The following is a 25,268-nucleotide window of genomic DNA, read 5'->3' on the forward strand; positions in this document are numbered from 1 at the left end:
AAATATATAAATAAAAATAAAAATAGTAAGGTGAATAAAAAAGAAAAGAAAATGTCCTGACATGTCATTATGATACAAAGAAGTTCCAAAGATGCCACTGAGCTCCCGTTCTGCTGGAGATGTACTGCCTGGGCACGCAGCACCCTTAAGAGTACTTAGTTTGTTTCCCCAGGAAGACTTGGAGGAAAAGAAATGTTCGTGTGAAAGTGGTTATCGATTTGAGATTGCTTCTGGGTTAGGGATGGGGGCCCATGTCCACTTCTTTCAGCTCTAGGACCCCCAACTGGAACAGACCTGTGCAGTCCCTGTGAATGCTGGGGAAACTTTATCTTATGTGGAGATGTGTATAACACAAGGGGACCCTATTAGGAACCCTTCCTTACCCACCCGCCCTTTACCCCCCGCCCCCCAGCCACCATGCTCGATTTCTTTCAATACCCACTCCCTCTTATTTATTAAAACATGATGTAGCCTTTGGGTACTCAGACAAGAAGTCTTTTCTTAAAGAAGAAACAGTTTTGAGAAGGTTCCAATGGTAGTTTATCAAGTCTCCATGATGAGTTTTGGTAGGAAGTACACACTAAGGTGTTGGAAGGGCCGATAGCCCGAGGACCGGGTGGAAGGAGAGGACCCGACTCCTGCATGCATCCTCCGCCCTCCATACCTGCTCATGAGTATATGCACATACCCAAAATAATGTAATAAAGTTAAAATCGATAAAAAATAACATGGCTCTAAAAACATAACATCTCCAGTGGATTTTCTTTTCCTTAACTGTCTTTCTCAATTTACAACTTGTGTAGCTTTTTCAAACAAGAAGATAAGATTCATTGGCTTCATCAGTCTAATTTTCTTGTTCTCTGTCGTTTATTGTTTCTGCCTTTATCCTGAGACCTTATTTCCTTGTTGGGAGAGGGTGCGGGTACGCCAAGCTGGCTGATGCCACCTGCTGACACTCTCCCTTTGCCATCTCTTGCAGGGAACTTCGGGAACCTGATTGATGGAGGCTCTCACCATGGGAGCAAGAAGAAATCGGCTGAGCTGACTGAAGAGGATGTGCTTCCTCTGTTGCATGAAGGAGGAAAAGATGTGCCCCACGACTCTGCCATTTCCATGGCTTCCACCACACACCCAGAGAAGCCTCTGGTGACAGAAGGGAACAGGTAAAAGGAACAGAGCAAGTGAGAATGAAATTTCTGCTGGGTGGAAATTTTACCAATTCCCAGGACTGTTTCATTCGGCTTTTCAGAAAAAAAGAAAACAAACAAACAAACAACAAAAAACGCAAATTTTATCACAGTGCTGGGAACATATCACGAACAGGGGGAGCAAGAATAACCATCACTCTATTACAACCTCAACCTTCTAATGACACACCCAGGGAATCCATCTAATGGCAGAGCAGCCACGATGGCTACCAGACATGAAGGCCCTTTACTTTTAACTTAGAAGCGTGGGAAGCTAGGAAGAGGCTTTCAGGATTCAGCCCAAACCCAGCTGATGATTATCATGCTTGTCAGCGCCCTACCAAGTAAACTCGACTCAGTAGGATTATTGAACATGGAATCTCTGACCTTAAGTTTGCCATGGTAACTGACAAACTAAAGAATGATGGTGAGACCCTAGAAATGAGCATCTTAGCAGCTGGGTGTCTGTGCTCGCCCTCACGACTCTTCCATTTGTGCAAATTTTCAGCCAATACTAAAAGTAGGATTATAGAGGTGTTTTAAAAAAAGCACCCACCACCAAGCATGGCTCAGGAGGTTGATGAGAAGAAACAAAAGCACGCATGCCAGAGTCTTGCCTTGCCCCGTCTTGGGTTATATTTGTGTGAGTAATCTCTACTGCTGTGGATTCTCCTGGTAGCCCACTGCTGTGCCCGTTCTACACGGGAGGAGACTGGAATCTAGAGAATGCTACTCTGCTGCGTCAAGGCCACGTCATTGCTTGCTTTTCAGCCCTGACGCTTCCCCTAGGAACCGACTTCCCAGTCTGCTCCCTCAGACAGTCCTGTTCCTAAAAGTCTGAGCAGATGCCCCATTCGGGTGGTTTGTAAACCACTCCCAGACTTCTTTCTTTTCCTGGACTTCCATCTCTGACAGATTCCCCCCCACCCAGAGCCTTCCACCTCACAGCTCAGGGGTTCTCAGTTCTTCTTCTTTTCCATATCCAAAAGATTTATTTTAATTACATGCACATGTAATGGGGGGGATGCCCACGTGAGGGCAGGTGCCTGCTGAGTCCAAATGTAACTGGAGGTGAAAGGTTTATTTTGGCTTATATTTCTGGCGATACAGTCTACCATGATGGACTGGCAACTGGTCATGTTGTGTTTACTATCAGAAAGCAGAGAGTGGACAGGAAGTGTGGCCAGGCAATACATCTGATGAACACTTCTTCCAATGAAGCTCCACCTCCTAAAAGGTCTCCAACCTTTCAAAACAGTATCAGTATCTGGCGACCACCAGGTGTTCAAGCACACACACACACACACACGCACACACCACACAGACATACACAGGCACACATGCACATGAGAGAGACACACACATATACAGACACACACATACCTGAGAAACATACACATACATATAGACAGACACATATACATGAGAGAGAAACACACATATACACACATGAGAGAGACACACAAACATACACAGATAGACAGACACACAAACAAACACACACACACACCTACCTGGCTTGGGTGCACCATTCCCCCGAATACCCCTTTCATCCAGCTGTTCAACGTTCCTGAAAGAGCCCCAGTTGTAAAGAGCCCCAGTTGTATACTGTTCTTTGCTGCTCCTGGGATTCTAAACACACTTCTCACTTGGCCTGGCAACAAGACCACACCTTGGCTATTGGCTTCCCTTGTCTTTCAGGATCCTTTTCCCTGTACCAAGTCTGACTGTGTTTTCTGTACTCTTTAGAGATTTAGCAAGCCCTAATCCCGCTAGGCTACAATGGTTTCATTTGTCTCTCTCACCTGTGAGACTGAGCGCCTGAGGGCAGGGTCCTCATCTTCTCCTATCTCTGTACTGGACACACTCTATCTGGTTTTCAGAGAGTTAAGGAGGTGCTGTGGACACAGGGTGCTATGGGAGCAGAGAGAATGACTAACTCTACCTGGGAGGATGTAAAGAATTGGGACAGTCGTAGAGAAGCTGACATTTTACAAGAGAGGAGGGGATTTCAGAGATAGAGAAGAACACAGGGCAAACTAGGGTAAAATAAAAATAATTTTAGTTAGGCAGAGTGGTAGTGGCACACTTTTAATCCCAGCAGTTGGGAGGTAAAGGCAGGCAGATCTTCGTGAGTTCGAGGCCATCCTAGTTTACAAGAGCTAATTCCAGAACAGGCTCCAGAGAAACTGTTGCGAAAATACCATTTTTTTTTTTTTTAAAAAAGTTATTTACCTTCTTGGCTTTTTGTATTCTCTGCATTTTCTAAACCTTGTCCCTTTTCCATGGGTCACCTTTGGGGGGCTCGTTTTAGCTCCAAGACAGCCATACCTTGCTCCCCATCTCCACACACACCAGAAAGAACCCGGAGCTTCCTTGTGCTTTAACTCCAATTTACAGCTTGAGAGTGTCAGCCAAGAATCCCTGCACCTGGGGTCATCAGCTCAGGAAGACTTTCTGGGACTACTCAAAGGGTCTTGGCATCCCCAGAGTTCTCCACCTGAATGGGCTGCCCCAGTGGACCGCCAGTGGGACTCGGGGGGAGGGGGGTTCTGTGGGAAGGATTTAGAGAGCATGATCTCCAGGTGCCCTTGGGCAGATTCTGTGCTAGTGCTGGGCAATTGGCTGCAGCTAGGCATAAATTATGACGGGATGTTTGAGGAGTCTCTCTCTCTCTCTCTCTCTCTCTCTCTCTCTGTGTGTGTGTGTGTGTGTGTGTGTGTGTGTGTGTGTATGTGTGTGTGTGTAACCGAGCTTTCTTTTTATTTCTGACTCCCTGTATTGAGGCTCTCTGTCCACATAGTAATAAATCAAGGAGGCAGCAGAGGCATTGAAAGATTTTATATCTACAGTAGTCCTGTGTATGTATACACACAGAGATACAGGCACACACGGGCACACACAAACATGAATGCACAATGCATGTCTATTGCTCCTAATAAAATTCCACTGTGCGTGTGTTCTCGGATTTCTGTTTTTACACAGTGTTTGTACACCGTCTGTGCTGGGTAGAGGTGAGGATTAAATCAGAGTAGGTGACGCCCAGTGGAGGCTCATCGTGACTTCCCCAGGATTGCAGGTTTGCCACAAGCTTCTGTTCTGTTGGCCCGTCGCTCATACTGGCAGTCTTCCCTTTCCATGGGCAACCAGGCATCCTCTCATCTGCTGCTTTCCCATCTGAACTGTGGTTTACGCAGTGAGCCTCGACTGCCTGGTCCTCGAACACACAGCAACTCTGTAAACCCAGAGTGCCATTAGCGCATGCTAACCCAAAGCAAAGAAACACCCAAGAGGAAGTACAACAGCACGTGGCCGCTTTCTTAGATGCAGGGTTCTCGGTGAAATGATTGGAGAGATAAAGCCGAGAGTAGCTTGGTTTCTGACTTTTTGTCTTTGCTGTTCTCTTGCTGAAAGGACAACTTCTGTTTCCAGCCAAGAACCTCTTTGACTTACTTTCCTGAGTGGACACCTGCTGGTTTGTTTATTTTTTACAGAGTAGACCAGGGGGCCCTTTGCTAATTCTGTCACACTTCCGGAGAAATTTAGGTTGGAGAGCTAAAAATGAACATCCAGTCTTTCAGGCTAAAGAGCTTTTGTTGGCAAGGATAATAAAACATGTTCCCCTCCCCTCCCCGTTTCTTTTCTCTTCTCCCCTCCTACAGTGCTTTTCTTTCCTCTACCTCCCTTCCTCCCCATCCCTCTCTCCTTCCTTTCCCCCCTTTTCCTTCCCTCCTCTTCTCACTGCTCCTTTCTCTCCTCCTCACTCTCTCTGTTCCTTTCTTTCCAAACCACCATAAATATATTTCTCAAAACAATGTCTACATTCTCAAGTCAGCACCAGACCCACCCCAAGCATTTTGCTCCTGTCTTCCATCCACACTTCTCTTTACAGTTTGCATGCTGGTGAAAAAATTACAGGGGGACTGGGAAAACTCTGACCCTTAAAACAGCTGTCATTAGCCAGGGAACTTCCCCAGGTGGCTATGCCTCTTCCACCGACCCTGCCTTCACACCCACCTAACCCCCTTCTACACAATAGTCCGATCTTTTCTGGCTTTCATTTAATTCTATTAATGAGCTTTTCCTATCAGTATTAAAGGATACTCATTCCACGGCCACCATCAGGCATTCCTTGGGGCTCCATATCTTTACTGGTTGGCTATATATGTCTTATCACTTGCTAGCCAAGCGAGTCACCTGTATTATTGACACCAGTGCCCGCCAAGTATGGGATGGATAAATGGATGGATGAATAGATGGATGGATGGACAAACAGATGAAAGAATGATGCTAAGCCACCAAGTACTGGTTTAGATTGGGATGTATGCCTATATCCCCGTTAGTAATATATACACCATGCTCAGAATATACATCTTAAAAAGGTAATCTTGTTCTTTACCTTTATCAATTTAAGCCTTGTTTAAGGAAGAGTTGTCCAACATATTCTACACACTGGTGACGATTTCTAAGTTTTACCCTACGTCTGAGAATAATGTCTTCTGTCTGTTTGATTTTGAGAGTTTCATGTAGCCCAGCTGTGCTCGAACTCACTATGTTGCTGAGAGTGGTTTTGAACTCTTTCTCCTCCAGCTTCCACATCCCAGGTGCTGGGATCAGATGTGCATCTTGGCATTGGTTTGGTGGCAGCTCTCGATCCCTTCCATGGCAGCACCTAACCCGTCACTCACTGTCCACAGATCTCCAATCCTATCCTCAGGATGGCACTAGCAGCTTTGTCCCCGCCCCTCTGCACCCCTGCAGGACACATAAAATCTAAACAAACATCTGGAATTGCTTGAAAACCACTGATTATAACTGACTTCCACACCTCATGTGCCTTCACAGAAATTACAACTATTTGCCTTTTGGTGCCAAGAAGCCCTGTGTCTCCTTCATCAGTTCTTGGGGAGACCAGACATTCAGACTACACTGGTCCAACATGCTGGGGAAAATGGCTGAGCTCTTGGTAGGTGGTGTCATTGGCATATTGGGAAACTGGGATAAAGATATGCTTTTCTATTCCACCAGGGTCTTGACTTCAGGTGAAACATCCCTGAATTGGGGCTACTGTATTTCATAGCTTCTATCCTGGGGACCCAGAGGAATGAGAATGGTTTGCAAAACTCCTGGAATTCAAATCAAACTATCCAAATCAGAATCCCTTCTTTGCCATTTGCTCTTCCAGGACCTAACAAGTGGCTGGTTGCTCATCTCCCGAGATGGAGGCGGGGAAGATACCTCACAATGTTGACAAATCCTGGTTTCAACTAGTCCTTTCCCAACTGTCTCATTTTCTTCCTGCCCACAGGTCCTGAGGAGGGACATCCTCTAATCCCCTGCTCACTGTCCTCAGGCTCACCGGACCACTCTCATTTTAACTTCCTAACTTCCTAGTCCACTAGAAGCTACGCTAAGGAGAGAATGCATATCCCTCTCCTCTTAGCTGCACAAGCCAACTTCTGTAAAACAAAGTAATTCTGGCTGTGGGATTCTAGGTGTTGGGGAGCTGGACTCTGAAAATAGCCGGAGAGGCGTGGACTAGGCTCACACAATCTGCAGGCCACAGACTTCACAAGGCTGGCCTTGTTCATTCTTCAGACAGAATAGATATAGTTTATCCCTAGGAGTACTGACAGAACAAACCAGATATTCCTTAGAGGCTGCAATAGCCTTTAATGCTCTCTTCTAATTCCATGCTCAGTGTCAACAGCCCTTCACGGCTTCTATGACTAACTTTATTCCCCCTATGGTGGTGGTATAGATGGTTTCCTATTAATTTCCCATTTTATAAATGAGAAACTGTGTATAATGAGATTAGTTTACCAGTTAGTGGCAGCCTGGACTTGAACCCAGGTATCCCAAGCCAGATTCCAAATCCTCGGCCTACTTACTCCACTGTGATGCCTGTTCTTTGTTTATCGGAGGTGCAAAGAACAGAGCTCGAGTTCTCGAGTTCTTGAGCAGGCGCCAGCCTTTGGCAGGTGGCAGGAGATGCAGCTTTTGTAAAGTCTAGCAGAGCAGGAGGAACATTGGCATTTCCCTACAGACCCCACTTTTCTATGGGATATGAACAGAATCCTAGAATTCTGGCCCAAAGAAAAATGTAAAATTATTAGGTCTATCAGCATATAGCCACTATTGCATCTGACCTACCCTGTTCCCTGCCCCCAAGCCTGATATACTCAGAATCACTTTTTAATGTCAGTAGGGTTACATTACTTTTCAAAGATGACTTAAATATTGACTTTGAAATTTTTTATAATTATGTATAAAGTTTAAAATTGGGAAATATTTCTTATGATATCACGTTTTCCACAAGTTGGGTGACACAGAATGCTGCTTAGTTAGGTAGGAATGGATCTGGGTCTCAATGGCTCTGAGTAATACAGTAAGGCTCATCTGGATCCACAGAAAGGGGGGGGCTCAAAGTGGGAATGCCGCAGCGATTCCAGGCTAAGCTCAAGAAAGTAAGGGGCTCCTCCTGCCTCACAAAACCCACAGAGACAAAGACAGGCAACTGTCATTTCTGGGATGTGGCAATCAGGGGTCATCACAAGTCCCAAAGCTCTGTGGTCTGTCTTCAGGAAGAAGGCATAGAAGAAGTGAAGGAACTGGTCAAGGTCTCCGAGGAGGCGCCAGAAGAGAAGATGAAGACCGTGTTCTGTGACTTCATCAGTCAAAGCAGGTGGGTGACAACCCCAGGCGGCTCCGGTGGACTCAGCTTCCAGTGACCTTGAGAAATCAGTTGCTCTTACGTGCATTTGGGTGGGCACTTTACAGTGTTGTATCCCCTCCTGATACTTAAACAAGAGCAGCATAAGCCAAAGGAGAGGATCCAAAACCAGACAGACCAACTGCTAAGATTCTTTACAGAACAAAAGTCCTCAGGATCAGCTCCCTGCACGGCATTTGACATTTGGTAGATACTCAGCAACTATGTGGCAGTTAGATACATAACACTATATCAATTGCTATTTAATTGACTCCAAAGACCCAATTAAGGACTTATTATTTAGGTGGCAGGCAATATAATAAGAGACTTTGAAAGCGGGGTATAGTGACCTACTTATTGCTGAGTAACAATTCACCCTCACCTAGGGGCTTGTCACAGTTTTTCACAGAAATGCAGGAGTCGTTTTTGATCACAGGACTCCCTGAGTAGCTGGGACTAATGTCATCTCGAGGCCCAGCCAGGAAGAGTCCACTTCCCAAGCACTCACGTGGCTAGCTACGGGATTCAGTGCTTCATGGGCAGTTTAGTTTCTTGCTAGCTTTCGATCCTCCATCCAGTGCTGCACAGGTCTGTCTAAGCTGCCCTTACCAGGATGCACAGACGGGAAGAGTTGAGAGAACGTCAGTTAGATGGAAATCACAGTGAGTCTCAGCCAAAGCCTCATCTAATTGCTCTTGACACATCCTCTTTGAACCCAGCCGTCATTAGCAGCAGGGGGATTCTGTAGCAGCACAGACGATAGGAGGGGCTCTTTCAGGACCTTGAGAGGCAACTTGTCCCATGTGGAAGCAAGTTGGACCATATCTTAAAATTAACTCAGTCAAGACAAGCAAAAATGAAGCATTTGCTAAAAATAGAATTACTAAAAAGCAATGGAGATGAAATTATATCAAAGGTAAAAACCAGTAGACAGGCAGTAGACACACCAGATAGTCCGCCGTGTGTGTGCATTTGTGTGTATATATCTACCCACATATGTAAACAAAGAAATAAATGTGTCGTTTGTGCCACCTTTATTTGCTTTCATTTTTCAATACAAAACAATATTAATCACTAGGCCTGCTGTGAGCCAAGTGCCACCTACAATTTCCCTTGAAACATCTTTTAAAAGCGTCAGAACCTCACCTCTCATGTTGGAAAGTATTGGCAAGCAAGTAATAGCTCAATAGCTCTTCTCCATTGGGGGTTGCTTGAGGACGATAATTAACAGTCCCTCTTTTTCTTCATGTTTCCAGTCAACAGAAAAAACATGCATGCGTGTCGATGGTTAAAATGGTGGTTGTGTAGTTGGTAGGTGCAGGTCTGAGAAAGCAGGAAGGATCTGAGGTCAGATTGGGATTCCTGCTTCCTGCTCTTTGTCTTCTGTGATCTCCTGCACAGCAAGGACGAACCACTCACCGTGGAGGGTGATGAGGCTGTGCACAGTCAAAGAGCAGCCTAGGTCTGAATGGTGGAGAATGAATGAAACACACACACACCTTTTTACTCCCCCAAACTTGGATGCGGAAGAAATGTATCCCCACGACCTCTGTGTGTTAGGGGAGATCCTAAGGAGGTAGCAAGTCTCCTCGGGCTGATCCATCCTGGAGAGTGGGGTGGGGTTCCCCGTTCTTCTAGTAAACACAGGGATGCAAAAAGTGAGTTCCTATCTCCAAATAGAATTTTCCTATTCTATGTGAAAAGGAATAGGAAATGCAACATTAATAGTATCCCACAGAGAGTCTTTCAGGGTTCCCAATAGGCACCAGGCAGAGCATGGGTAGGGAGTCGCTCATCTTATTCTCCCCTCTACAGGTTTCCTTTGTGCTTGTTTTCACTGCAGAAGGATCACATACACATCGTATAACATGTACGTCTATTTCACACATCCTATAGTTCTGTTATGGACATGACATTAAAAGATACGCTTTCCATTTTCTCTACATTGCAGCTTTCAGGGAAAAGAGATTGATTTATCCTCCTGGACTGTTTTTTCCTGCCTTTGTAGACACACATCCTCACATACACACAGTCATAAAACCCTATTTCTTCCCAGTGATAGCGGATATTTGTCTGGCGGGTCGCTGCTGCTCTCAGAAATATAGCACAGGCATCTTCACACATAGATCATAATAAGTTCAACTTGCCTTTAACCACAGTTCATTGTTCCATTTATGTTATCACTAAAGAAAATACATTCTTGCAAAATCATTCTCCTATTTGCAAAGGACAAGAATTCTAGTGTAATTTTTAAATCAAATTATGTGTACGTTAAAATGTCCATAAGTGCTAGCAGGTAGCTTGTGGAAATAACCAGTTACTTCTACAGCGGCACACATTTTTCCATCCTCTCCCATACCACTGCTAATTTTGCATAACATTAATTTTGTAAATGAAGCAACATTGATTTTAATATCATTTAAGTCATCAGTAAAGACAACATGTTACTTCTGCAAATTTTCATACATTTCTTCTTGAATTGCATCCACAGCCTCTATTATTCTCCTTCTTGACACATTTTAAATTTCATCTCCAAAAATATTATTCTTTAAGAAGATGGGCACATATCACAGTCTTAATTCTAAAATATGTTTGATATGTAACATTTTAGAAAAGTCATTATTTGCTCTAAATGTGTAAGGCAGAGGACTTATTTCATGCAAATTTGCTCTGAGATTTGATAGCAGTTACAATGGGTATGTACTGAAAGAAAGTAAAATTCATAAATTCCCCCAAACTAACACAGACACGGTCTGGGTATCATTTCCGTATTTATTTATTTATCTGTTAGAAATGTTAGCACCCCATTGTTAAAACCTAAATTAAAAGCCTCGGTTCTGTGGCTCTATCAGCTTTCCATTGTGCCACAGAAAGTAGATATTTTTGCAGATCTCTGGAATCACGCAAATGGATTTTCACTAAGAAGGCTGCAAAACGGATACTCTCTTTCAGAGCCCTTATCTCTGAAGCAGAAAAGAAACCGAAGATGCTGAACCAAACCGCGTTAGATAAGAAACGACTCACGCTCTGCTGGCAAGAGCTGGTATGTGAAAAGCTATTTATATTTTTGAACAGAGTTAAAGCATGTGGTTTAAAAATAAGCTTCACGGATGACACATAGGTCGCAGGCCAGACAAGGACAAGGTTTAAATAACACGTTTCTCTGTGAGGTAGAGGCAGCAGTGGGAAAGAGCGTGTGTTGGTAGGAACAGAACTGGCGTCTATCGAGGATTCACAGAGATGAGCAGGAAGCCCGGCAGTTCCACTTCTTATTCAGTCGGAATCCCCCTTATTTCTTCTGAAATTTGCATTTTCTTAAAACTGTTAGCCCTGGGCTAGAGAAATGGCTGGGTGATTAGGAAAAGCTGTTCTTCCAGGGGACCTGGGTTCGATTCTTAGCACTCACCTACGTGGAGGCTCACAACTGTCTCTAAACTCCAGCTCCAGAAGATCTGTTGCCCCCTGCTGGCCTCAGCACGCATTGCACATGGTGCACAGACACGTACAGCCCAAATCTCCCATATACTTCTTTTTAAGGGCTATGCTGTTAGACTCTTTTACCTTGATGTCTCTCTCACAAACCAAGAAGCTAAATAAAAGTAACAATTCTCCCTCCTCGAGTTCCCACTGAGAATTGTGTTAAGTGTTGCTAGGACTTCTTGAGGACAGGGAGCTACGGCCCACTAGCACTGTGCCTGTAGATGGTTAATGTCCTTGAGGAATGAGTGACAGCCGAGAAATGCCAGTCCGAGTCAGGTCCTGAAATACCTGACCTTGAACTTTCAATTCCAGCAATAGCTCTAAGGGACAGTTGGGTGGCACTGTGACATGTGACAGTTATGCCAAGAAAAATCTCTCCGTGTTTGACTTGGATGGCGGGGTAGGGGGGCATTTTAAAGATATGAGCAGGATTCAGGAAGACTCTTTTTTTTTTAAAAAAAAAGAGAGCACAACTAGCTAATCCAGTTCTAGAGAGTGAACACAGGTGCCCAAACCCTTCCTTCACCTTTCTTTCCAGATGAGCTCTTTTCTGTCCCCCGGGAAGTCCCAGGTGGCTGGCTTCCATCATCTGTAAGATCTTTCTGCTCTGGTTCTCTAGCGGCATGCTGTCTGTGCCTTCTCTCCATCCCATATTCTCTGTAGAGTTCTGTCTGCTTGTTGTCTGTCTGTCCTGGATCGAACCCTCAAGGGCAGCCTCTTCATAGTGCCTTGTATCTGTCACCTTTCTCACCACAGTGGACAAACCTACAAGAGGAAGAATTTATTTAGGATCAGGATTTGAAGGGACAACGCTCGATCATGGCAGGGCGGGTGCAGTAGTGTTTGCGGTTGTGGGACCATGCAGCTGGGGCTTTTCAGGTCTCCACGCATCAGAAAGCAGAGAGGGGGGATGGTAGTGTTCAGTGGGCTTCCTCCTGCTTGTTCAGTCTAGACTCCCAGCTCCACAGATGATGCTACCCACATTCAGGGTGGATCTTTTCTCTTTGCCAAACCTCTGCAGAGACACCCTCACGTGCTCACTCGAAGTTGTATCTTATTAATGCACATGGCATCCAATCTAATCTAATCAAGTTCACCGTCATAGGCTCATCTCTAGGTCAGTATGTCTTGCCCCCTAAGAAGAATGAGGAAAGAATAGTGCATGGCCTAGAGTAACAACTCAACACAATTTTAGTTGCCACTATTGCAGTTATTAAACACTAGGAAGCTTAGTTCAGATGCTGTCTCATACACATATGGCCTGGACAAGATGCTGCACTTTCTAGATCTCAGTGTCTCATCTATCTACCAAAGGTGTCTACCGTCTCCACAACCCTGTGTAATTTCTAGTCAGTGGTCAATGCGCACAATGTCAGACTCAGAACAGTCCTTGTATAGAGTTTGCAAACACCTTCAGGACACTCCAGCCATAGAGCAATGTTTGTTCCTCAGACTTCTAGAAAGGTCAACACCAACTCTTGTCCTTTTTCTTTTTAGGGTGCAATGCTCAAGGAGGCCGAAGGGGTCATTCAGCAGCAGAAGAAAAAGTTATCTCTCGCAGAGATGATCAGTGAAGCCCAGGGCTTTGTGGAGAAGATCCGCTTTCTTGTGGATGAGGTAATCAACCCTTCAGACAAGCTCTCTGGAAAGACAGGGAAGAAATCTTCCCGCGGTGGGGGTGGTGAATGAATTGAACATTTGCTTAGTGATGGGAAGAAAAAGTTTTAAAATTAAATCAAACATAAATAAGTATATTGGTTTTTCATAGAGCCAGAGTATCCAGCAGAATAAAAAGCATGTCTCTTAACACAAGAACTCTAAACAAGAACACCGAGGCTGGGGGACATTGATAGGTTTTCAACCATAAGAGATTTTAAACTCATGGTCAATAATGAATTTTATAAGGAATGTTTTCTGGTGTCTTCTAGAATTATCTTTAAAAGACATCATCTTTGCTTCTGTCAAATACAGAATCGTTTTTGAGGCCTACAGGTGTGGACACCCTTCCTGCCTTGGGTGTTGTGGGGATGGTGTTGGGGAGAAGTACTTGAAAATTCTGCTCCGTTGGCTCTTGAACATCATGGTTCTCTCTTTGAGCATTTGTTCCCTGGAAGCATATTAAGTAGTGAGGCAGGAAATGTTAAACAGCAGACAAGAGGTTTTGATGAATAATATGAAGGTTTGAGTCGGGATTGGATCTTCCTGTCTGTCACTAACCAGCCGTGTGTCTGGAAGACAATTCTTTTGAAAGGAAAAGTTTCAGCTAAGGATCCCCAAGACCAAGTTCTCAACACCAAGAGCTTTACTTACCCCAGAGGGACAAAGGGATGGGAACAAGAGACAAAGACAGGAGGCAGAGGAAGAGAGAGAGGTGGAAGGGAACAAGGGAGAGAGAACAGGGATGTTTGTCATAGGGAGTGAAGGACTGCCTCTGGATAGAGAGGAGACAGACATGGCACACAGGCAAACAGCAGTTTACCAAAGTAGAAGGAGAAAGCCTGTATTAGAATGAGACATTTGATTTTATTTGGGCATGTTAATTAGGTGAGTCAAAGGAGGTTTTTGATTGCTGAACCTCAGCACTTTGTTATCTGGACCTTGTTAGTCAGTCTTAGGAGGAAGACCAAATAAAAGAATAGACATTGGTAGCTAGCTTTAGGAATGTAATCTGATGGATTTTAGCAAGGCTGAGGGAATGGGGAAGAAGGGCAAGGCATGCCAGAGCCATTTTTATCAGCTGGCTAGAGTCCCTTACCTCTTTGCCTTTGGTTCCACATCAGCTAAAAGGGATGGATGCCCCTCTTCAGTATCAAATATGTATGTCAAGGGTAAGCAAGGCAGAACATCTACTTCCAACTCAAAGCACTATGCCTCCTATTTTGGTAGTTATGTTGGTCAAGAAATGTACATTTCAAACATAAAATCATGGAACACTTGAAATGAAAACTTGTATTTTCTTGTTGCATAGCTCAATTTTTCAGTTTCTTTAAAGTTTAGTGGAGTTTCTCCAAATGGCTGAAATGGAAGTTAGCTATTTGGCAACGAGAGATCTCCGGCACAAAGTTCCTCTAGATTTGTTTTCTCTTTCCTGAAAGCAACTGGGAAATGGTTCAAAGGCATTAGCTCACCTTTGCTCTTGTCTTTTCATTTGAACGTTCCGGAAATGTTACATGGGTCTGAAGAAATCTAATGCTTTGAAGTTAAGTCAATATCTACATTCAGAAAGAATCCGTGAAAATCTGCAGAAAAGCATTAGTTTAGTATATCAAGAAATGTAGTTTAGTATATCAAAGATGCCCAACACAGGCCCAGCAAGCACAGTGGGAGCCCCACGTATTCCTACTGCATGACCAAAATGTTTTCTTCCCAAGGAAGGGGCACTTCACTGCCTAGTTTGTACAGATGTTTAAATACCTACATTTTTTCATCTGTCTTCTGATGGCTGAAGAAGGGCTTTTTTGGGAATAGGTAAACTCCAGAAGCTCATCCATTAAATACCAACCTATCTGATCATATTCTGCCTCCACACAGCCACAGCATACTATCCCGGATGTTTTCATTTGGATGCTCAGTAACAACAAGAGAGTAGCGTATGCCCGCGTTGCTGCCAAAGACCTGCTCTACTCCCCGATCAGAGAGCAGATGGGCAAGCATTGTGGGAAGATCAAGACCCACTTTCTCAAGGTAAGTTGACTTGAGGCCAAAGGACGACCCATTTCTTTTATCCTGAGTGGCTTAGAATTTTAGCGTGTCTACAACGCCTTCCAGTGTTTACAGAAACAGGACACAGCTGGGAGACCTTAGGTTTCTTGATCTAAACTGCAGTTCAGAGCATTCTTCTAGCTTTCCAATTATCAGGTCTTCAGACGCATGTGGATTTCATTCTCAATCTAATGTTCAACCCTCTAGCTTAGATTTTCACTCCTTTGATTGTTAGTGAGACTGGACATTTTCTCTATTTGGTTCTCCTGTCATTTTCTTCTGTATATATTTTTTCAAGGCATCTCTTCACAGGAGTTAGTCTATATTTTTAAATGAACCTCATTCATACATACAATTAATATATTTGTTTAAATTGAAGCCTGTCCTGATGATGAGGGCCTTCAATCCCAAATACCCAGAATCTGTGGCATTTCAATGCCCAAGGCCAGCCTTGGCTACACAGTGAGTTTAAGGCTAGCTTGAACAACTTAGTGAGATACTGTCTTAATTTTTTTCTTAATTAAAAAAAAAAGGAATGGACATGTAGAGGAGATGCAGCAGCTCAGTGTAATGAGCTTGCCTAACACATGCAACCCAGCACTAAAAAGAAAAAGATAAAAAACGAACAAGTGAAAGAAAGGAAAGGAAGCAAAGGAAAAGAGAGAAAGCCAGAGTCAGAGAGAGAACATTCTTTCTATAGTCATCCTAGATTTAGGGGCCATCCTATTCCAGTGCAGTCATTTAACTAATTACATCTGCAGTGGCCTCACTTCCAAATAGGGTAGCAATCTGAGTGCCAAAGATTAAGAACTAAAACAGATGAATCTGGGAGGAACATAATTCAACCCATCACAGAATTCTGGGCAAATATTTACTGCACAAGTTTCTTAATATTCTCCATCTGTTTGAAGAATGTTTATTCTACTTTCCGTCTACTACATGGATATGGCTGTGAGGATTAAGTGAGTAAATTCAAGCAAAGAGCACACACTTGTGGCTCACACAGAGTAAATCACTCAATAAACGCCGTGTTCAAACAATGGTCATCCGGCATCCCAGAGGACGTTGTTATCCCCTTCAGAACTAAGCGGTGCTTAATCTGACTGGATTTGGAATGGACGGTGGTTGTGTCTGTGATGCCGGAAGAACCACCCTAAGTGCCTGTGGCGCCATCCCACAGGCTGGGGTCCCAGACTGAATAGAAAGAGGAAAGGGAGAGAGTTGCGCACCAGCATCTCTGGTCTCTGACTTCTGATTGGACCTGAAGGGACTTGATGGACAGCGGCTTTACCCTCCCACCTCTACACCTTCCACCCACGGCTGACTGCAGCCTCCCTTAAGTCGTGAGCCAAAGTGAGTCCTTTATTGAAGTTGCCCTTGCTGGAATTTGACGCAGCAGCGAAGGTTTTTCCTTTCTTATTAACCCGGTGGCTTTGCTTATCTCTTTCCGTCCTGTGTGTAAAAGAAGTTTTAAAATCTGCTCCTATGAAATGTAAATGAAGAAAGGGCAACATTTTTTTAACCCAAGTCATTCATCCCAAATATCAGAGGCTGTCTTTAACCTTCTCCATTCAAAGAGTGCTACAGAAGCAAGAAAGATTTGTCTTAAAAATAGCAAATCACGTTTAAAAGCCCCGTGCTAAAAATACTAGAAAATGATATAAAGTTACCCTCTGCTGAATATTGTGTTTATCCTGGCACCGTATGAAATTAGAGCAAAGAGCATCTGTCACATCAAGCCAGGGCGTCGATAGAGTTGAGGCGGCAGAAACGCTTTGGCCGAGGCTTCCAGTCTCTGTGTTATCTTTTTCAGTGTGTTTATGGTTTTCTTTATCTGCCTTTTCCTTTGCCACTGAGATAGCCACGGATGGTAGCTTTTTCTAAGTCTCCTTGAATTCAGTTACTTCTACAGGGGGAGGCAGCTTGAAAGGATGACTCAGTAAAACCATCTTCTGTTTCCGGTTTGACTTTTACCTTCCATTTCCCCTCCCTCTCACCCACCACTTCTCTTTATTTTTCTCCTTCCTGAAACAGGAAGCCTGAAAACAAACAAACAAACAAACAAATAAATAAATAAATAGAGTCGGGGTTATGTCAGGGAGACCGTCTCATGCTGGGCTCCACGTGGAGAATTCAGAAGTGGAAATAAAAGGCATAGACTGTAAATCTCTACAGACTCTAAGCCAGAAATCTCACAGCTTATTCTATGGTATGGCTGTCTGCTGCGTGGCTTTGTAAACCTTCCCTGTTCAAAGACCTATAGGAGGCTGTGGTTGTCACACTGGGAAGTCGTGGAGTGTCACAGTGCCCACAGATCAGAGAAAGACTTGAAGGTTTACAGTCAGGAAATACCTTTTGAAAGCCAGGTTTGTCCATTTATTGCTCGTGAATATCTATTAACAACTGTGTTAGCCACTCTGCCCGCAGACTCAGCCTAAGGGAGACAGGATTTGCTGCGACCCACAGAGCAAGCAGACAGTCCTTCACCGTGGGGAAGGAAGGGTGACTAGGGTGAGTCAGCGACAGCAAGGCTTGTAGGAGAGGCTTCCTTTGTGGTAGAGATCGGGAAGCAGAGCCAGTGGGGCCAACACAAGAGAGGAGATCGTCCTCAAAGTCCCCCGCAACTTTCTGGTAATTAAGACTACAGACCCAAAGCTTCTATGATTTCTCCAAATAGTGCCCACATCTGGGAAATGAGTGTTCAGATGTTCAGGAGAGACATTTTCCTTCCAAACTCTAACAAGGACTCTAGGGGACCTTCTAGTCTAGGACCCAGTTTGGGATGTGGGAAGTAGACGCAACATGGGAACGGCTAGACTTGAGCATTCCTTCCCACTCAGGATTTAGATGTTGGTTACCAGAGTATTTACATACCTCTCTGCTCTTTATTGTTTTTTTTTTTTTAACGAGGTGTTTTCTTTATTACCTCTATTTCAGTCTTCAAGTTTTGAACTGTTTGCTTCACCTGTATGATTGTTTTTTCTTGGTTTCTTTAAGGGATTTATTAATTTCTTCCATTTTTGTGTTTGTCTTTTCCTCCATTTCTTTCAGGGAGTTTTTCATTTCCTCTTTAAAGGTCTCCATCATTTTCACAAAGTTATGTTTAGGGTCATTTTCTTCTGCTTATTCTGGGTTAGGATGATCAAGTCTTCCCGCTGTGTGACCACTGGGTTCTGGTGTTTCCATGTTGCTTTTAAGGTTGTTGGAGGAATTAATGCATTGGTGCCTACCCAGCTCTTCCTTCAAACGAGGCGGGCAGTGTCTTTGCGCCTTGGTCCAATCTTTGCTGTGGCTGTCTGAGTGTTTGGGAATTTATCTGTACTGTCAATGTCTGTGTTTCAGGATGCCTCTTAGGTCTCTCTAAGCCTGTTCTCTTGGTCTTCTCTCCTGGTTTGCTCCCTTGGTCCTTTCTCTTAGTCCCCTCAGTACTGTAGGGAGCTCTTAAGTCCCCTCAGTATTGGAGCAAGCTGTGTTTCAGAGTTCCACTGAGGTTGCAGGAGGATAGGCAAGTTTGGGGGCAGTGTGGGGCTAATAGCTTGGAGGGTCTGGCGGATGGGTTTGGGTTTTGGGGGAGCCTACCTGCAGGAAGGTCTCCTGCTGGCTGGCTAGAAAAGCCTAGGGAGTTGGGGGAGGGGCCAGGTTTTGTCCCACTGTGGAGGTCCTAGAGAGTGGGGTGTCCCACTGTGTGGCTGTTCACTCACCTCTTAAGTCCCCTCAGTATTCTCTTTATTGTTCTTATTGACTCTCCATTCTAGTCTCAAAAGGTTGAATAAATCAAACCTGGATTGTGAGAGCAATTCTGATTTGTGAAGGTTGGTGGGACTTTGTTCATTTGGGTGGAAAATTTATTATGCTATGAACTTTTAGAATATAGTACTGACCCTGTGGGATACTTCCACAGGAGTTGAGTTGATTTTTGGTTCTCACTGTAAGTACACACTCACACACACCACACACACCACACACACACAATTTGTTTACTATCAGTAGAAGGTGATATTCGCTTTTGCTTTTCATTAAAGAATAAAGAATTTCAGCCTACTTGGGAGGAATATAGCATAGTATGTTAAGAGCCACACAACTTAAATACTTAAAACTATGGTCTGTATGTCAGCAGGCCAACACTAAGAGAAAGAAGTAGGGAAGCTCAAATGCCGCCCTGAAATGTAGAGTCAGAATCTGCACTTTAACTAGATGCTCAGGCAATGCATGTGCACGCACACACACACACACACACACACACACACACACACACCATGTGCAACGCATGTACACAAACACACACAGCATGTGTGAGGAGCAGAGTGGAGTGCACTGACACATACAACATGTGCAATGTATGTACACAGACACATACAGCATGTGTAAGGACCGGAGTGAGCTACACAGAGCTGTGTGTGCCTTGATTCTAATCCTGTCTTGCTCTGTGATGTTAGACAACTGTTTATTTCCCTGACATTCATCCTCTTTATCTTTAAAATATACTCATTAAAAGCAGCACTGTTGGGAGACCGAGTGAAGCAGCGCTTGTGATGACATGCAGGTGACAGAACATTCTGCAAGAAGAAACATCAGGCCAGGGCCTAGACCAGTGAAAGTTCTCAACGAGCGTCAAGCATTATTATTTTGGGGATCACAGTATTTATTCAACAAATATTTGCTCCATTCTTCCAGCACCAAGTACTCTTATTTAAGACTTGGAAACATCACTGTGACACACCAGACAGAAAAAAAAAACCTGCCTTTGTGAATTGATATCCCAGTGATGGCTACAAATAGCATAGAAATGCTGTTACTACAACAAAATACTCTTAGGCTGACACATAGCCATTTGTGTTTTCTTTTGTCCCAACCCTCTCCTCCTCCTCTTTTCCTCCTTCCCTCTCTTTCATTCCATGCCCTAAACCAAACCCAGGGCCTTCCAGATGTGGATCAAACAGTATAGCACTCAATTAGACCTCCAGTCTTCTTGATAAATATTTATCTGCTTGAACAAGTTTTCAAAATCATTGGAGAAATTATGAAGAAAGGTTATTTATTTTATTATGATTTAAAAAAATTATAGGTTATAGGAACAAAGAAAGTCTGTTTGTTGTATTTTTTTTAGCTGAGTAAATAAAAGCATCCTTCTTCCGAAGGGTTAAATCCCAACTCCTCTGCAGTGGTCCCATGCTCACTGATGTGAGCTCTTCTGGTCAGTAAGTTTTCTGTACCATTCTTGGTGCAGCACAAACACTCACTAAATATGAGCTCCTACTACTATATCTATGTGTGCATTCCTTCCTCCTTCTGGGATGCTTTCTTGGCTGGTCCTACTCTACGGTACTGACAATGCTCATAAGTGTGGTAGTGCCCTCCTAGCCACTGAGAGTGTGTTCAAGACACTCAGTGAGGGGGCTGGCATGCAATTACAGTGTACATACTATTTTCCCTGGAAACACATACCTATAATAAAGTTTAATCGACAAACAGAAGTTTATAACAATAAATACAATGGAACATTTATGTCAGTATTGTAATAAGCCTTATCGATCACGCATTTCTGAAATTTCTCATTTTTTACTTCTGAATGTGCAGAAGGGAAGATGGAAGCTGAGTACAGGGAGCTGTGCATTTAAATCTTAAAGAAAGGATGGAATGTGGATGATCCTTCCATTTCCCAAAGACCAGTGATTCTCAACCTTCCTAACGCTGCAACCCTTTGACACAGTTCCTCATGTTGTGGTGACCCCAACCATAAAATCATTTTCCTTGCTACTTCATAACTGTAACTTTGCAACGGTTATGAATCATAATGTAAATATCTTTTAGGCAGGATATCTAAAATGTGACCCCAAGGGGGTCACGACCCACAAGTTGAGAACCACCTGCTTCTCTTTTCTCGCTTGTATTAGCCACTTCTCTCGTGTCAATAACCCAACAAGAAACAGCTCGAGAGGGAGGGTTTGCTTTTGGCTCCCAGTCTGAAGCCACACAGTCTGCTGCAGCCTGCTGGAAGGCGGGGTAGGGGAAGCATGATGTAGCTAGTCTAGTCATATTCCGTCCATAGGCAGGAAGAAGAGAGATGAGTACTGTGGCCCAGCTCTTTTCCTCTTCTTATGCACTCTGGGATTCCAGCTCACGAGATGGTGAAGCCGGGCGGTCAGTGTGTGTTTTACCCTCCTCCGCACCACTGAATCCTATGTAAACTCTCTCACAGACACACCCAAAGGTGTATATCATTAATCCGTTAGATGCTTATTCATCCGATCAAAACGATAATAAAAATTACCCATCCTTCATTTGAGTGAGTGCCAGTGTCCAGATTTGAGCTCTTGGAGGACCGGGCTGAGCCTCAGAGCCTGTGATGCTCCTCCCTGGCACTAGTCCTTTGGCTGAAGCCCAGGGGCACTTGCAATGGCTGTTTGATTGAGTTGTGGCAGATCTGCTTTTGGAACCTTCAGAGCAAGCTACAAAGGCAAACATCCACGTTCAGTTTGGAGTCAAAACCTCTCCGTGGATACTTTGGAAGTTGTCAGAACAAGTCCTGACTTGTGGTAACTTCCTCCATGGAAAGAACTCAGTGTAGGAGAGAAGAGAGGTTACTGAGAGGCAATTCCAGAACTCGCCGTGAAGGGGCACTTACAAGAGTCAACAGGATCCAGAGAAGTAGCCGTGCCTTAAGTGTCATTGGCTCTGTTCAGACTCAGCTTAAGTGCCATCGGCTCTGCTTATCAGAGGTCCTGAACACCGTCAGAAATGGTGGCAGGCGGGCACAGGAAGATCTCAAACCTGTTGACTAAGAAACAGAGGAGGTGCATTGGATGAACCCATCTGTGTCCTTGTGGTCTTGGGGTATATGAACCCACCTCACATATATTTGCTCCCACACACCACTCCCTGCTCCCATCACAACACCACACACATAAATACTCCCTCTCCCTCCCCCACACCCTGTCCGTATTACATCTGAAGCAATCACAAGAGAGGAAGCAGAGAATTTAGGGAGCATCAAGTCACACTGCTTGAGGGGGATGAAGGAACTGGAAATGTCTGCCAGACAAAAAGGCCTGGGTGAACAGGCAGGACCACATGGGCTGGGAGGGGAAAACAGGCATTCCTGAATAAAGTCAAGGGACAGAAACCCTGGTTGCAGCCCCAATAGCCAGAGTCCTAGGAAGGCAAGGCGAATTGAAAAGCATGGCAAAGAGGCAGACTGTAGGCTCGGAGCCAAGAGTCTACATTTGGAACCATCAATCCCTAACTCCAGGCTTGGGTGTGTCAGTTAAAGACTAAGGGGATGCAGACACTGGTCTATCTGAGTCTACCTTTCCTCATCCATGAAACAGGACAATAAGCACACCCACCTGTTAGGCCTAAGTGGTCCAGGACCTGGCAGTGATTTCCAGAGGGTACGTTTAGGACTAAGGCCCCCCCACACCGACGCCATCCTCCAGAGTTGTACGTTGTGGTAATTGGGGCCATATTTTTTTCAATTTTATAATATAAACGGAGGCTGGGGATAAGACCTCTGTACAAACCTTGAGGTATGTGCCAGGAAGGATCCTGTTTCCCCAAATAGGGCCCATGCTTGCCTTCTGGTGCTAAAACTGCCTTCCTCACCCCCTCTCCTCAGCTTCCTGGGAAACGACCGGCTGGCTGGACTGTACAGGCAAAAGTTGACATATATCTGTGGCTGGGTTCCACCAGATACTCCAATGCCATTTTGGACAATTTGCCAGCGGGCTATGAAGCAGAAATGCCCTCCAAAACATCTGGCACCAATCACCCTCCGTCAGCCCTGCTATACCAAGGTACAGTGCTCCCAGGGCAAAGGGGGCAGGAAGCATCTTCACGGGCTTTTTTTGGTGAATAGTGGTGGGGACAGCATTCATGCGCGTGTGGTGTTTTAGTTGGGACCAACTCCACTGGCATCTTTCGTACAATTGCCAAGTGTCCTCCCATACTTTCTGCCTTCTTTAGTACAATTCCAAGTGTCCTCCCCTCCTTAATGGGAAGCGAGGTCACATTTAGAAGTATTAACACCTGGAGTAAATTCTATGCGTTCCTGTGAGTGACCAAGAGCAGCGTGGATTCTCTTCGTAGATGGACTTCGTTCAAAGGAGTTTGGGTTGGAGCAGAAAGTTCTTGTCTTGATGTGACTCATGAAAGCAAAGCAGTTTGTTTTCCTTTTCTGCACAGCACTGATGTCTGAAGCTCGTCCGTATCCTTACAGTGTCCTGGTACAAATTGGTATGGGTGAGGTCCCTTATGTTTCTCTAGCCCAGCTCCTGGCTTGGCTGCTTCTTTATAGAAAGGCTGTATATTTTATAAAAAAATATTAATCCATAGAGTTACTTTCATCAGTATCATTAAGTTCACATTTCAATTACATTATTAATATTAATGTACTTTTAATATTAAAGTATATATTAATATACTTTCGCATTCTGCTCTGTTTTCAAATCACTGACTTTGGGGCTTTTCCAGCTGCTGAATCCAGACAGAGCCGACTACAGTTTTCCTTCACTTCTACTGAACTTGAGTTTTGAGTCGAGCCAAAGCTATGCACACTGGAGTAGAGGCACACCATGCCTCCTCTCTCACGTGACATCCTTTGGCGTCAGCTGACCTTAACTGCTAGTCTATTCCTCGTGGTTCCATAGTCAGAGAAGACAGCGTTCTGGAAATTTGTGTACAGTGGCTCAGCTCATAGATTCTGCACTCAATGTCAACACAAGTGTGTTATCTTTGAGGAAAATACATAACACAGAGTGCCAAGTACCGTGTTGTATACGCTACACATAAGAGCTCACTCAATCCCAGGAAGATCGTTTAATTCACAGATGGAGAGAGTACATCTCTGAGACACCCAGAAATTGCCCAAGATCACTCAGCTGCGGAAGTGCTGGGCAAATCATATCCAAACATGCTTTCTTATCTGCCTTCTGTTAAACCATTGAGAGCTCTTCTCTTTGGGCAAATAACACCCATATTGAGTTATCCCCTGGTCTGCAAATAACACCCGTATTGAGTTATCCCCTGGTCTGTAGATACGAACATCCTTACAGACCCAAAGGCCTGGATGTGTCCACTGTTTTAGCTACTAATAATCCAGAGGGAGGAGAGGCGTTTCTGGAGATGCCATGCAGCCCGTCGTTTTCATGGAGTCACCTAATGACCTTCTGCTGAGCACTGGCATTGGTGACATTGGCTGCCTTCCATACCAACTGGTGAATTTTATGCTCCAGAGGATAGCCACTCAGCAAATAATTACCTTGCATCTATATGTGGAAGGCTTGGTGGAAAACCTGGCAGGGGTTGTAGAGACGAGAAAGAGGTGACTCTCTAGCTTCAAGTAGGGCATCCAGATGTGGCCTTAATAACCACAGGGGTCAAGAGATTGACCCCTACAATATAAGGAATCTAGCTAGATTACTCCAAGGATCAGAAATGGGAAGAGTCAAGGTTAATAAAGAAACCCTAAATGTAGGCCAAGTAAATGGCATGCCTAGAGTTGGTTGTGCAATGTGCCATCTATTGGAAGAGCTGTTAAAAAAATCTCAGGGTTAGTCATCTCAAGGGCAGCTGGTGGGCATTCTCTCCAGGACAGGACCTTCCCAAGTCTTCCTGAGAAAACTGCTGAACTCAGATGTGCAGTAACACATGGCTGTCCCCCAGCTGACTGCTGTCACTGTGTCCCTGTGACATCTGCTGTCCCCTGCTTTGTTTACTGCTGTCATTTTAAGGGACTTCTCTGTTGGCAGAGCCCAGCCTGTCAACATTAGAGTTAATTGGTGTCTATGGAGACAGGAAGGGCTTAAGAACTGAGTCCCCAAAGAAACACTTCTCTCGTTCCGCTGACATGCTCGGAGTTTGCAGAGCCTTGCACCTTAAGAACGGACACAGACTTAATTGGGCCATGTACACAGCTCAGTTCCCTAATTGCCTGCAGAATTAGAATGCGGATTGAGAAGGTTGCTACATTTTTAGGCTCCGTGCTGGTCCTCATGTAAGCCAGACAGTGGCACAGGGGAGAAAGACAGAAATGTTCAGGTTTCCTAACAGCCATCTAAGGAATTACTTTTGACATCCTGCCTTCCCTGTCCTGCCACACCGTCTCTTAGAGTCAAGTTCTCTACGGCACAGGGCAGCAAAGTCTTCTTCAGGCCTCATTTTAATCCCTCCACCAGTGTCACCAGGGTGGG

At 44.5% G+C, this 25,268-nt stretch overlaps 1 protein-coding gene across 1 annotated transcript in view; it reads left to right on the top strand.

The window, feature by feature from the left end:
• The window catches only part of Fer1l6 (fer-1 like family member 6), a 113,882-nt gene that overhangs the window by 31,116 nt on the left and 57,498 nt on the right, over window positions 1-25,268 (top strand). Inside the window, 7 exon segments of the mRNA XM_038342996.1 lie at window positions 980-1,163; window positions 6,033-6,153; window positions 7,772-7,872; window positions 10,852-10,942; window positions 12,877-12,996; window positions 14,911-15,063; window positions 22,697-22,874. Of these exon segments, the coding sequence (XP_038198924.1) occupies window positions 980-1,163; window positions 6,033-6,153; window positions 7,772-7,872; window positions 10,852-10,942; window positions 12,877-12,996; window positions 14,911-15,063; window positions 22,697-22,874 (948 nt within the window).

This window comes from Arvicola amphibius, chromosome 9, assembly GCF_903992535.2.
Source record: "Arvicola amphibius chromosome 9, mArvAmp1.2, whole genome shotgun sequence".
Lineage (NCBI taxonomy): Eukaryota > Metazoa > Chordata > Mammalia > Rodentia > Cricetidae > Arvicola > Arvicola amphibius.